General features: G+C 46.5%; 1 protein-coding gene across 16 annotated transcripts in view; it reads left to right on the top strand.

Annotated features, from left to right (window-relative positions):
* Positions 1-12,210, top strand: part of EIF4G1 (eukaryotic translation initiation factor 4 gamma 1) — a 97,278-nt gene that overhangs the window by 31,667 nt on the left and 53,401 nt on the right. For 15 of the 16 annotated variants that reach the window (XM_061637465.1, XM_061637467.1, XM_061637464.1 and 12 more), the window contains 2 exons: positions 68-167; positions 10,208-10,308. In XM_061637465.1, coding sequence (XP_061493449.1) covers positions 68-167; positions 10,208-10,308 — 201 coding nt within the window. Of the gene's footprint in view, positions 1-67; positions 168-4,439; positions 4,518-10,207; positions 10,309-12,210 lie in introns of those variants that run through there. The other variant, XM_061637466.1, reaches the window with a different exon arrangement.

Raw genomic sequence — 12,210 nt, 5'->3', positions numbered from 1 at the left:
TTCATCCTCCAAGCATAATCTTGGGCACTCACCTCCTACCCTTTTCTTCCTTTTCTCTCTGACCTAGGGCCGTTCCACATACGTTGTTCCAACTCAGCAGTATCCTGTTCAGCCAGGTGCCCCCAGCTTCTACCCTGGAGCCAGCCCCACAGAATTTGGCACCTATGGTAAGGGAATGCTATGATGTGGTTGGGCATGCGTTTCTGTGTGAATATGTCGCTGACAACTCCTTTTGAGGGATTTTGGTGGTGCATGAAACTGTGCATCTTGGGAGCGGCTTTTTCTTTGCCCTGCTGAGCATTGATGGCTTCGATTGTGCTAATGCTCTTTATCCCTTTCTACAACAACCAGTCTACGTGCAAAGGTATCTCTGAGCTCAGTCACCTTTGCAGTTTATCCTTGAGCAATGGCTTTGCTTAGCTAAAGTGTGAAGGTCAATTGATGCTGCCCTTACTTGAATAACTAAGAATTGCAGAGTGACCCCACCCCAGCCACCCCCATCAAGAAAACCTGGAGTGTGGTGAGAGGGAATGTTGTGGGAAGGAGAGAAGGCTAGTTTAACTTAGCCATTAAAAAGCAGAATGAAAGGTGGGTCTGAATAGTGAAGAGCCTGCAACTGAGGAATCCTAGTTTTCCACCCTTACAGATTCTGTATACAGAAACACAGTGTTGTGATTGGAATACTTTATGGGAAATTGTTAATAGTTCAGTTGCTACGTGGTTCAAAACTTCTGTTCTGGTTCCATATGCACTGTGTGCATGGATGTACTTTTCCCCACATGATCCTCTTCTCCCCTCCCTTCCTTTAGACTAGAGTGTGGAAGAGCAGGACTATCTAGTCACTTGGGATGTTATTGAGCAATAGGTGTTTTCAGAAGAGACTAAAGAAGGCCCAGTTAGATCATGTCTTGCCTCTGGACCACAAGCATCTATTGCTTTTCTGATGCTGAATTTAGCTCTTTGGAAACGTCCCCATTTTAACAAACAAACCAAAGTGAGATTCTGATCGGTCCGAAAGATTTTGTTCCAGAAGGGTGATCCCATGCTTCGTTATGAAGATGGTAGACCGTGCATGTTTCTAGATAGCTGCACTCAAAAAGGGATAAGAACATAGTAGCTCGAAATTACATAGTAAATGTAGCTGCAGATAGGTGTGACATTTTTCGACTTTCAGAAGGGGATGAAAATTAAAGGCCTTAAGAACAGGTTTCTGAGGAGGATAAATGAGAACCTCCCTGTGTGTGCAGAAGAGAGCTTTACTAGTGCAAATAAAAGAGAAGGCTGCAACGTAGTTATTAAGAGATTTGGGGGTATGAGCCAGGAAGTTGCCTCGTTCAGATTTCCTCTCAGTCATGAACCTGCTGGCAAGCTGCTGATTTTTTGCTATCCGCTTTTTCAGGGGGTTAGAATATTGGCCAGTATTACAGGGCCGTTGTAAGGATTGCTGAGATAATGTATGTGAAGTAACTGAAAATATGTAGCACTTTTCCTGAAAAAGCAGAATTAGTATGAGGCGGTGGATTTTTTAGACAGTACCACTTAAGTCCATCAGAAGAGCCCTGCTGGATCAGACCAAAGACATGTGTAGTCCAGCATTCTGTTGCCTACAGCAACCTATCAGATACATCTTGGGAGTCCCATCAGCTGGTTATAAAGACAGTGGATCTCTTTCATTGTTGTTTCCCAGAAGCTGATATTTGGAGGTATGTTGCCTTTGATCCTAGAGGCAGGACTTGAAAGAGTACTGGGTATATGTGTGTGTTTGACTGTTCCCTCATGTGAAATACTCATTTCATACAGAAAGCTAGCATATCAGGTATATCAGAAGGGGAGGGAGCATATCTCAATGGCAGAGCATCTTCTCTACATGCAGAGGGTCCCAGGTTCAATTCCTAGCATCCTTCAGGTAGGGCTGGGAAAGATTCCCTGCCTGAAACCATGACAAGGAACTGCTTGTCAGTGTAGGTAATATGGAGCGATGGTCTGACTCAGTATAAGGCAACTTCCTATGTTCCTGTGAGATGCTTTAATGTAGTGCTCTTCCTAATGCGCTGGTTCACTACATGGAGGCAGCTTCTTTGGGTGTGAAGAGTATGCAAAAGCATGACTTCCCACTGCAGTCTTAAATGGTGTTCACTGTTCTACCACCTTATTCTGTATGTAGCGGATGTTTGGTGGATATATAAGTGGGCATGGTCTGGAAGAGGGCCTAGTATAAGCATGATCAACTTGCAATAAATTTCCTCCCACCCCCTTGCTTTTTAGCAGATGTGCTGATTCTTTTCCATCAAGAAAGAGAGCGCGTGGTAGGTGTGGGGAAGTAAGAAGGGAAACGTAAGTGGAGGCCATAGCTCTTGTTGAGGTGGAAAACGTGTGTCTGGGCTGCACCGCTTCAAGCTGCATGTGAGGAGTCCCAAGATCGGATGTTTCTTCTTACGAGAAATTCCATGCATGATGGAATGCTGGCATGTCAGGGAGAAAGGCTATGTCTGACATGTTAGCTCTCTGTGCGCAGGTATTTGTTTTTGGGTATAGAAATGGACTGCCTTCAAGTCGATCCCAACTTATGGCGACCCTGTGAATAGGGTTTTCATGGTAAGCGGTATTCAGAGGTGGTTTACCATTGCCCTCCTCTGAGGCTGAGAGGCAGTGACTGGCCCAAGGTCACCCAGTGAGTTTCATGGCTGTGTGGGGATTCGAACCCTGGTCTCCCAGGTCATAGTCCAGCACCTTAACCACTAAATCATGCAAACCCTCACCTGCAGTCTGAAGATGTCCAACCACTACACAAGAAGCACGCTGGAGAGACAGGTAGCAATGTGAAAGTAAGAAGCCCCACCCCCTGGACCCCTTTAGGAGCCTTCATGTGCTTTCATGGTAGCACCGTTTAGAACAGGGGCGGCTGATCTGTGGCCTTCAAGTGTTGGACTCTGACACCCGTCCACTCAACGTCAGCGTGTCTAATGGTCGGGGATGATGGGAATTGTAGTCCAGCAACATGCAGACAGATGGTCCTGGGTTCCCCATCTGTTCTAGAAACTTCGGAAGCTGTTTGGTTGATGGGAAAGCAGAGATTATTGGGAAAGTAATAGGTAAGGTAGAGATTTGGAGGGGGAGCGAGGGGAGAAGCCCAGCAGGGAGGAAACGTAAGCAGCACTCAGTATGAATTCAAATTAAATACACAGAGGAACTGAAGAAGACTTGAAAAGCCCGGAGCTGAGCTACTATCTTATTTCCCCTTGCCAGCTTTGTTGGTTGAGATTTTCTTTCCAGTGCCGCCCTTGAAATCCTTAGGCAATCCCCTTCCACCCATTGTTTGGATTCTTCTGCTGATTCTGGACCAGCTGCTGCTTTTATTTGTTGGCAGAGCGTAAGGCAGAGATGGAGAACCTGTGGGGCCCTCCAGATGTTGTTGGACTCCAACTCCCATCAGCCCCAGCCAGCATGGCCAATGGTCAGGGACAGTGGGAGCTAGAGTCCGGCAACATCTGGTGCTCCATACCTGGTATAAGGCCTGGGAGGTTCGCAGCATTCACCTTTTGTGCTCACGTCTTGCCACCTCTGCACATTACAAAAGTGTGGCATTTTTGAAGCCCAGCTCCTGTTGAAATGGCCCTGAGCTTCAAAAGAATAGGTTTGATGGAAGGCTGCGGTGGGTACTGTCCTGGCAGAAGGTATGGGAAGCAATCCAGCAGGAGTGCCTTCCTGCATGAAATAACATTGAAACAAATGGTAACCGCCACACACTTATTCCTGCACAACTTGCATTTGGTTTCGAAACTTAAATTTGTTGTTAAAAAAAAAAAATAACCTGCTCTTCAGCCCAAGAAAACTGAGTGACTCACAACAACAGAACTCTGCATCATTCCCCCTGTGTGCTTAGGCAGTTTGAGGGCAGTATCCGCCTCCTCCCAGCTCTAGGGGCCCCTCTCCCCTTCTCCTCTCTGGTGGGGCCAGTTTAATCTTTAACTGCCCTGCCGATGGCTGTGCAGACTTTAGCCCTGGCCTGGCTGTGGATTGCTGTGGCAGCACAGAAAGCTAACTGTGAGTTTGTTGGCAGCCCCTGACCCAGTTGCCCCTTGAGTGGCTTTTAGTCAGTGTTTCCACCCCACTGGGTATTTGGGTGTGTGTGTGGGTGCATGCACAGAAGGGGGAATAAGACAGCCCCAAGGGTGCCCCTGCCCAGATTGATCACTCCTGGAGTACGCGCTTACTCCCCACTGGTCCTAGAGTCCGTATTTACCCAAAGCTCTTTTGCGTCTTGAGTTGCCTGGGGCTTTGGCCCTCCTCTTCTTTCTTCTCCCCACCCCCCCTTCCCTTCCCCACACGGTGCTCACATGCTCAATGAGGACTTTTGCTATATTTAGCCTGGACCTGTCCCAGGCAGCTCCTGCACACTCAGAAATGTGAGCTGAGGCCTCCATCCCATCCCAGTCTTGGATGTGATGACACTTTTACTGCTGCGGAGGTGGCAACCCCCCACCCTCAAAACCTCTGACTGCAGCCCTTTCAGAAAGGTAGGTGCGTTCGGCCTCTTCAGTGGAGGGCTGAGCCTGGTACATGGATTGCTCCTGTCGCCTTCTGGCAGGGCTTGTAGAGTGAGAAGCTTGCATGTTCATGTCTTAAGGCTGAAGGGTCAGGAAGTGATTCCCCAGTCCTCGCTTCCTTCCCTAGCAGGGCTGCCGTGACAGGAGACGTTCAGCTCCATGGCCTTTCCCCCTGGAGCCCAACTCCTGCAGGCACCCCAGGATGCAGACTGTGGCAGCTTAACTTCCAGTAATTCCTGTGTCTGCTCTGCTGCCGCTGCTCCACACTGGGGGGTGACTGCTGGCTGGTGAAAGTGCCGCACTGCACTCCCCGCCCATAAAGTTTATTAGGCCAGATGACTCAGCGCAGTCAGTGTGCTGCTTCCATGTGCTCAGAACAGGCTAGACCAGTCAGTGCAGCAGTTCCCCTCTAAGGTCTGGCACATGGCAGGCAATTTGCAGGCTGTGGGGCTAGAGCTTAGGAGCTTCTGTAGAGTTTGTGGCATTTGGGGTGGCAACACCTTCCATGTGGAGAAAGACCCGCTGTGGGGCTGGAAGATATGTCTTGGGTAGCTCTTCCTCATTTTTGTTTTACATTTCTGGTTAGTTGCATTCTTCTACCTCTAGAAATCTCTTGAAAGGCTTCAGTTCGGCTCCCTCTGATCCAGGGTACCTCAGCTCTGACAGCGTGGCAATTTATGCTTGCAGTGTCTTGCATCTATGCTGCCTGGAGTCTACGTTCCTTTGCACACTGCATTGCACACAGTCATACTAGAGCTGTAAGGGCACCCAGTGGCTGGGCAAGTGCGAGGAAACATGAGAAGAAGCTAGGCCCCTGTTGGTCTCCTCCTTCTCTTCCCCTTGACCTCTTTCTTTACACAGTCGTGAAAGCCTATGTTCCCATCATTGTGCCAAAGGCATTGCGTAGCCTCATGGTTGCTTCCCCAGCCGAGGGCATGCTGTTCATCTGTATCTTGGTCTTAGTTGATCTCAGGCCTATCTGTCTGCTCAGCCCGCTTCCAGGGGTCAGCCAGGCTAAGCTTTTGGCTTCCATTGCTTTCTTCACCTAGTACTTTGCAGGTGAGATGTGTGGGAGGGTGACCTCGGGGAACCCCCTTATAGTTCCTCTCAGTGCTTACAGCAAATGTCCATTGGGGTTGGGTGGACCAGAGGTGAAATCTGCCAGGGAGATATCTACTTGGCAGTAGGTTTAGGACAGCTGAAAAGAGACTACGTTTTCACACCACATTATACAGCCACGAGAGTGGCTATATATTATAGCCAGCATGGATATTTTGCATTCCGCCATCTTGAAAGTACCTTCCCGTGACATTCTGCTGCTTACTATAAGCTCATTTCAGAACAAATTTTTAAAAACTTGTAGTCCTGAACTCAGAAACTTGCTTAACAACCCTCTAAGTATTCATGGTGATATACAAAACAGAAATAATCAATTGTTCAAAGTATAAAACAAGAGTAAAAAAATCCAGACCCCTTTTTTCTGTCAGTGGTCTCATACTTTGTTGAAATTAAGTAAAAGTCAGCCATGTTAACAGAGTACCTGTAATCCGATTACTGACTTTGTCCCATATTCTGACCTTCATCTTCTGCAGTTTAAACGTTTTTTAAAAATGCATGGCTGATTTTAAATTAATTTAAGAAAATAAACATTGGAGTCAATGATAAGCGCAGGCATGCTCAGTAAGAACCAACTGTCAGTGTTCTAAAAACCTAACAGCTATTTGGCTTGGCTAATCAGGAGACTCATATTCTCCTGAAAGAGCTCCAGTGGCAAGAGTGGTTTAACAGTCAGCCCCTCTTCCCAGAGAATTCTGGGAACTGGAGCTCTGTGAGGGGAATAGGATGTCTCCTAACAGCTGTCAGGCCCCTTCACAATCTGTACTTCCCAGGATGCTTTGAGGGAAGCCATAACTGTTTGAAGTGGAATAAATGTCTGGTATGGATTTGGCCAGGGTCAGCTTTGGTTTAAATTTGGGTGGGTGACTACATGTGTCTGCTTTAGAATAAAAAGGTGGGGAAAACCTGAAAAATGATACTGTTAACAATGTTTTCCTTTTGGAAAGGAAAGGGACTTTCTCTGTGCCCAGTGCCCACCTACCCAATCTTCTCCCCTCCCCACTCCACTACCCTTCCTCCCTTCCCTGCCCCTCCCCATGTCAGTTTCACATATCTTAAACATGATTGTACATTAGTAAATCCGATTAAACTCAATAAGCATCTAAAAGATCAAACCTGTCCCTTCCTCCCCTATCCACTCCAGCCCTACCTCATCCTCTGCCTCGGTCAGTTTCATCTTTCCTAAGCATGATTGTATGGGAGTAGATCTCATTGAACTCAATAAGCATGCAAATGATCAATCCATTCTCAGCAGATTTGCGTAGGATCCCATTTATTTATTTTTTATTACATTTATACTCTGCCTTTCTTTTCATCATAGAAACCCAAGGTAGCTTACATATGGTTCCCAGGCAGTCTCCCATCCAGGCTCTGACCAGACCTGACCCTTTGCCTTCAGACGATAGCCTCCTGGATTAAGAAGCAGAGAAAGTCACGAATAGACAAAATAACCTTGCAGTGTTAGAATGTACCTATAGCCAACAGACATTTCTATCAAACTTTAAAAAGCAGGGAAATCGGGCAGCTATAGTGAATGCACCTCATCTCCTTTCTGAGATACTGTATTGCCCTCCAAATTTGAATGTTTGTGGGTGTTCTTACCATGCTTCTTTTCTGTGTTACTACTGTTTCTACATAAAAGCTAACCTATAAAATTATATTTCACTCATTTATCCTAGAAATTTGTGTCAAATGTCTTTGTTATTTTCAGAGCCTTTTTATTGGTCATTGTCATATGATGGTGAAGACAGCCTTTTGTGTTTCAAACTGGAGGTTATATTCTATTTCTATTTTGGGTGCACTAACAGTTGAATCTGAAACTGCAGCTTTGACGTAAAATCAGACTGATTACAATATGTTGCTACTTAAGCAATGACCAAAACAAACTTGGCCTGCCCAAGATGCATGTATTTCAGCCTCCTATGCTTAAACCACTCCCTTTCATGAAGGATGGGCATAGTCAGTGAAAAACAGAATGCACCTAAAAATTTGTAGAATATATTTCAGCTCCCATTGTTTTATCTTGTGCAAAATAAGACACTCGTCATGTCTACTGGAAACTGTTCTGCAGAATAGTCAGTGCCATCATTCCACAATTGCTTTTGGAGTTTTTTAGTGTAAATTATGCCAAGTGTTGCTGTACTTCACATATTCACAGAAACAGAAGCAAAAGAAAATAATTTACTATAGGAAACTTCACTAAAATTGCAAACGTATTTAAAGTGAATATCTGAAATACATCGACTGCCTTAATATTGTTGTTTCCTTCCTGCATAAACAAGATCTGCACAGCAGATGTCTTGTTTCTGTTATTTATGCTGATTGCAGGTGTTGCCATCACTCACCAAATTCTCAGAGGTACAGATTACCAAATTCTTCCAAGCTACACTGGAAGTGGATTGGACTGTGAAAGACCAACCCAAATTGTGTTTGCATTTTGACCAATTTGTAGGGCAGTACAATATTTCAGAGAGGAGGTCAGGTCTCCTGCTCCCCTGGTGCATTCACTATAGCTGCCCAATTTCTCTGCTTTTTAAAGTTGGATAGAAATAGCTATAGGTGCGTTCTTAAACCGCAAGGGTTTTTTTTGCCTATTAGTGAATTCATTTGCGGGATTTGCTGCCACAAGCCTTTGGAGGTGGAAGAGGTGTAATCTGTCTGAGGTTGGTTTTGTAGTGTATCCTCTGGTATTTTTGCTACTTCAGGGTTGTATTAAACTAAGTCCTACTCAGAGTAGACCCATTGAAATTAATAACCTAACAGTCATGCTTATTAAAATCAATGGATCTACTCTGAGTAGGGCTAGAGCTGAATACCACCCACAATTCTTCAAAAGTATATAAACAAAGTGGGATTCCCAGAGGCACCTAGTTGGTCCCTTTGAGCAGCAGGATGGTGGAGTAGATGGTCCTTTGGCCTGATCAAGCAGGCGTCTTCATCTGTCTGTGAGAAGCAGGCTTACGGCTAGAAAAGTGTTGGGAGCCCTTGTTGCCAAGGTGTCTAAATAAAATTGATAACCAGCTTCTTAAGAGAAATAGTCAACCAAGCTTGAAACAAACAATTAGTCTCTAACAATTAATTAGAGAAACAAACAATTAGTGCCAGAGAGCTCTTGGCGCTGCAGACGGGCAACATTTCTCCTGTAGAGTTTGCTCTAGAGCAGTGTTGCTCGACCTGTCGGTCACGACCCACAAGTGGGTCGTGAAGTCTTTGCAATTGGGTCACGGGCTTCATAAGTAAACCCCAAATAATGATTGCTTTTAATCCTTAACTGCTATGATGAATACCTCTTACAGCTTTTTCTTTTGTTGGTATATTATAATGTTACGTTAACACTTGAAACCAAACGTCAGAAAGGCTCGTGTCTTCCACTTTAACACTTGGGAACCGCCCTCTGGGATTAAGTACATTTTTTCTTGAATGCCTTAAGTAATGGTTAGAAAATAGGCAAGATTTCATTAAAATGCATGAAACTGATGGCTGCCAAAGACGTACGGTACAAAATCCATGTGACAACACATCAGTGGTCACTATCCTAAGTTTGGATTTGTGGATCACCATACCAAAAAGGTTGGGAACCACTGTTGCAGAGTAGGAACGGGGAACCTGATGCCCTCCTGATGTTCTTGTACTCCCCAACTCTCTGCCAGCGTGGCCAGTTGTCAAGGGTGATCAAAGGAGGACCCCAAGTTTTCTATCCCTGCTCCAGAGGCTGTAATTCTTGGCATGATTTGCCTCTACACACATTTCTAGAACTCCCTACTGTGCCCCAGCTCCCCAGGTGGAGCCTTAGATTCAAAATGTGTCTGCTTGTCTGCCCCATGGGAGGCCTGGGGTGGGTGCCGTGCATGTTGGGATGGAGATAAGGCCATGAGACTTGGAGGGTGGCTGAGAGAGGATGTGCCTAGAACTGGTACCTCCTTCTGCACAGGTTTTGTGCCTCTCTTGTTCTGGAGTTGGGAGAAGAGCTAAGAAGGTGGCCCTGAGCATTCTGGGGCCACACAGTCCCAGACCATAGCCATAGAAAGTCTTCTCCCTCTGTGCATTCAGGAAAATGAGGCTGCAGACCTAACTAGGCACAGCTGAGGCTGTTCAGTATGCCTTGATCCAAGATGGGGAAGCCTCAAAATGAGGGGTTGCCCTGGGTGGTGAAGTGGGGTGGCTGAGGGACGCTTGATATCATGGGGAAAGAATGCCGAGGTGTTGCTTGTTGAACCCGTTGGCCAGGTTTTGACATTCCTGACCAGGGCTAGAGGCAAATGTGCCTCCCTTGAGCCTCCTGCCTCTTTTGGGAGTTGGTGCTGGGATATTCTCTCTTTCTGTCTGTGTGCGTGTGTGCAGGAGGAGCTGAGCAGTGGTTTGCCTCATGCTAGCCAAGGGAACATTCCCCCCACTGAAAGAGGTGCTTGGCGGCATTATTTGAGGGCTCTGCTCTGTGGTTTATTCCCTTTAAGCTTCGCTGAAAAACTACACCTGCACATGCATGGTTTGCCCCTTTGGGATTCTGGGACAGCGGTTTGTTAACTTTCCCTTTTCTTCTTCAGCTGGTGCGTATTACCCTGCCCAGAGTGTGCAGCAGTTCCCTGCTGCCCCGGTCATGATGAATACACAGCAACCAATTCCGCCAAAGCGAGAGCGCAAGACGGTAAGGTGGAAGGCGGGGGTTGGCTGCTGGGTAGGAGCTCAAAATCCCCATTGCGCAGAACCTGCAGAGCTTTTTTTTCCTATTATTGGATGGTTGATCCCTCTCAACACAAGGAGGACACCACTGTCTTAATTTTACCTGGCGGTGTCTCTGATCTTTGCTATGTCTTGTGTATGAGGCTGGTCAAAAAAATCCCAGGCATTATGGTTGTTCCAGAACTAGGAATTTGATGCTGTCATCTAAAATGCAAATTATTATTATTATTATTATTATTATTATTATTAATCTGTCTATGTGCTTATGATCCAGGGGAGGTAAGTCAAAATAATGGTGAGAGCGCATATATATGTGGGTCCACTGTATCTCTCACGGGGCATCCTGTGCAAGTTTGTTCAGAAGTAGGCTCTATTAAGGTCAGCGAGAATTGGCTCCCAAGTAAGTGTGCAGGGGCTTGTAGTCTTCAGCCTAAGAAAGTCAAGCAGCTTGTGAAAAATAAGGTGGATTGCCCCAGAGTTAGGATTGAAACAACAGAAAATGCATGCAGCCTTTAGTAGTATTGTGTTTGAGGGAGAGATTGATTTTATAAAAGGAGAGTGCTGGCGTTCGAGTGCTAGGGACACCATTTGAAGCGCTCAGTGGTGTAGCGCATGGCTATGCCATCCTGGCATCTCCAATTAAAATGGCTTTCAGCTAGCAGATTTTTCACCTGAGATCTTGGGAGAGCCAGTGCCAGTCAGGATCGGTGGTACCACTTTAGATGGACCAGTGAACCAACTAGGCATATAGCAGCATCATACACAAGCGGGTGAGGAAGCCATTCCATCTGCCAAGAAAATTCTGCTCCTTGAAGAGTGTGGTGGTTTGCCATGGTTCTTTAGTGGTAAGGAGGCCTGCTTGGACACACGTCATCATTTCACGTATTCTCCAGGTTTAGCCCCTGGCATAGGGTTCGAGGGCTCAGTCTGGGCACAAATTAATTTCTGGTTGATACACTTCATCCTCACTTGGGCTCCATACACATTATACATTTCAAGCACTGTTATACCACTTTAAACAGCCATGGCTTCCACCAAAGAATCCTGGGGACTGTAGTTTGTTAAGGGTGCTTAGTTTTGTTCAGAAACCCCAGTTCCACTCGCAGAGCTACAGATCCCGGAGTGGTTTAATGACCAGTCCTCCTTCCCAGGGAACTCTGGTAATTGTACCTCTGTGAGGGGAATAGGGGTCTCCTAACAGCTCTCTCAGCACCCTGAACAAGCTACACTTCCCGGGATTCTTTGGCGGAAGCCATGGCTGTTTAAAGTGGTATAACAGTGCTTTAAATGTAAGGTGCGGATGTGACGCCAGCCAAGATGGACATGAAGCAGGGGCAGGAAAATTCTTGACCTTCTCTTGGCAACTGTCTCCCTCCATAGGGGGAATCCCAGCTGGCACTTTGAAACCTGCTGTGCTTTAGAGGCCTGGCTAACCCCCCACCTCCAGCCTGGGCCTTCTGTGTAATTATCTTTGTGTGGAGAGCTTGCTTCGACTGTTGATGAATCCCTTGAAAATCTTACGCTGCCTGTTCCCCTGTCGTATGAAGGGACCGTGGCTACACTTCCAGCTGTATGGAAGAATTAAAATCTTCCTATAGCGTGATAGAAGAGCATAGCTGCTTGCCTTGCCCTGGGAGATTTAATATGTGGATTGGGCAAGACGGGAGCAGGACCCACCTCTGTGTGCGTTTGTGTAACTTCCGGCCAAGGGGAATGTGGCAATGCAGGTCAGAGTTCAGCAGGGAGCAGGAGTCCGGAATGCAGCTCAGCACAGCGTTGAGAAATGCCAGCAGGGAGTAGGCTGGAGTTGTGCACAGGCAGAGGCTGTGTGTAGGAGTTGCCCTTGTGCACTCTGAGCCTGGTTCCT

The sequence above is a fragment of the Rhineura floridana genome, chromosome 7 (genome assembly GCF_030035675.1).
Source record: "Rhineura floridana isolate rRhiFlo1 chromosome 7, rRhiFlo1.hap2, whole genome shotgun sequence".
Classification (NCBI taxonomy): Eukaryota; Metazoa; Chordata; class Lepidosauria; order Squamata; family Rhineuridae; genus Rhineura; species Rhineura floridana.
The sequence above is the reverse complement of the archived record's forward strand: the minus strand, read 5'-3'. Positions and strand labels throughout refer to the sequence as shown.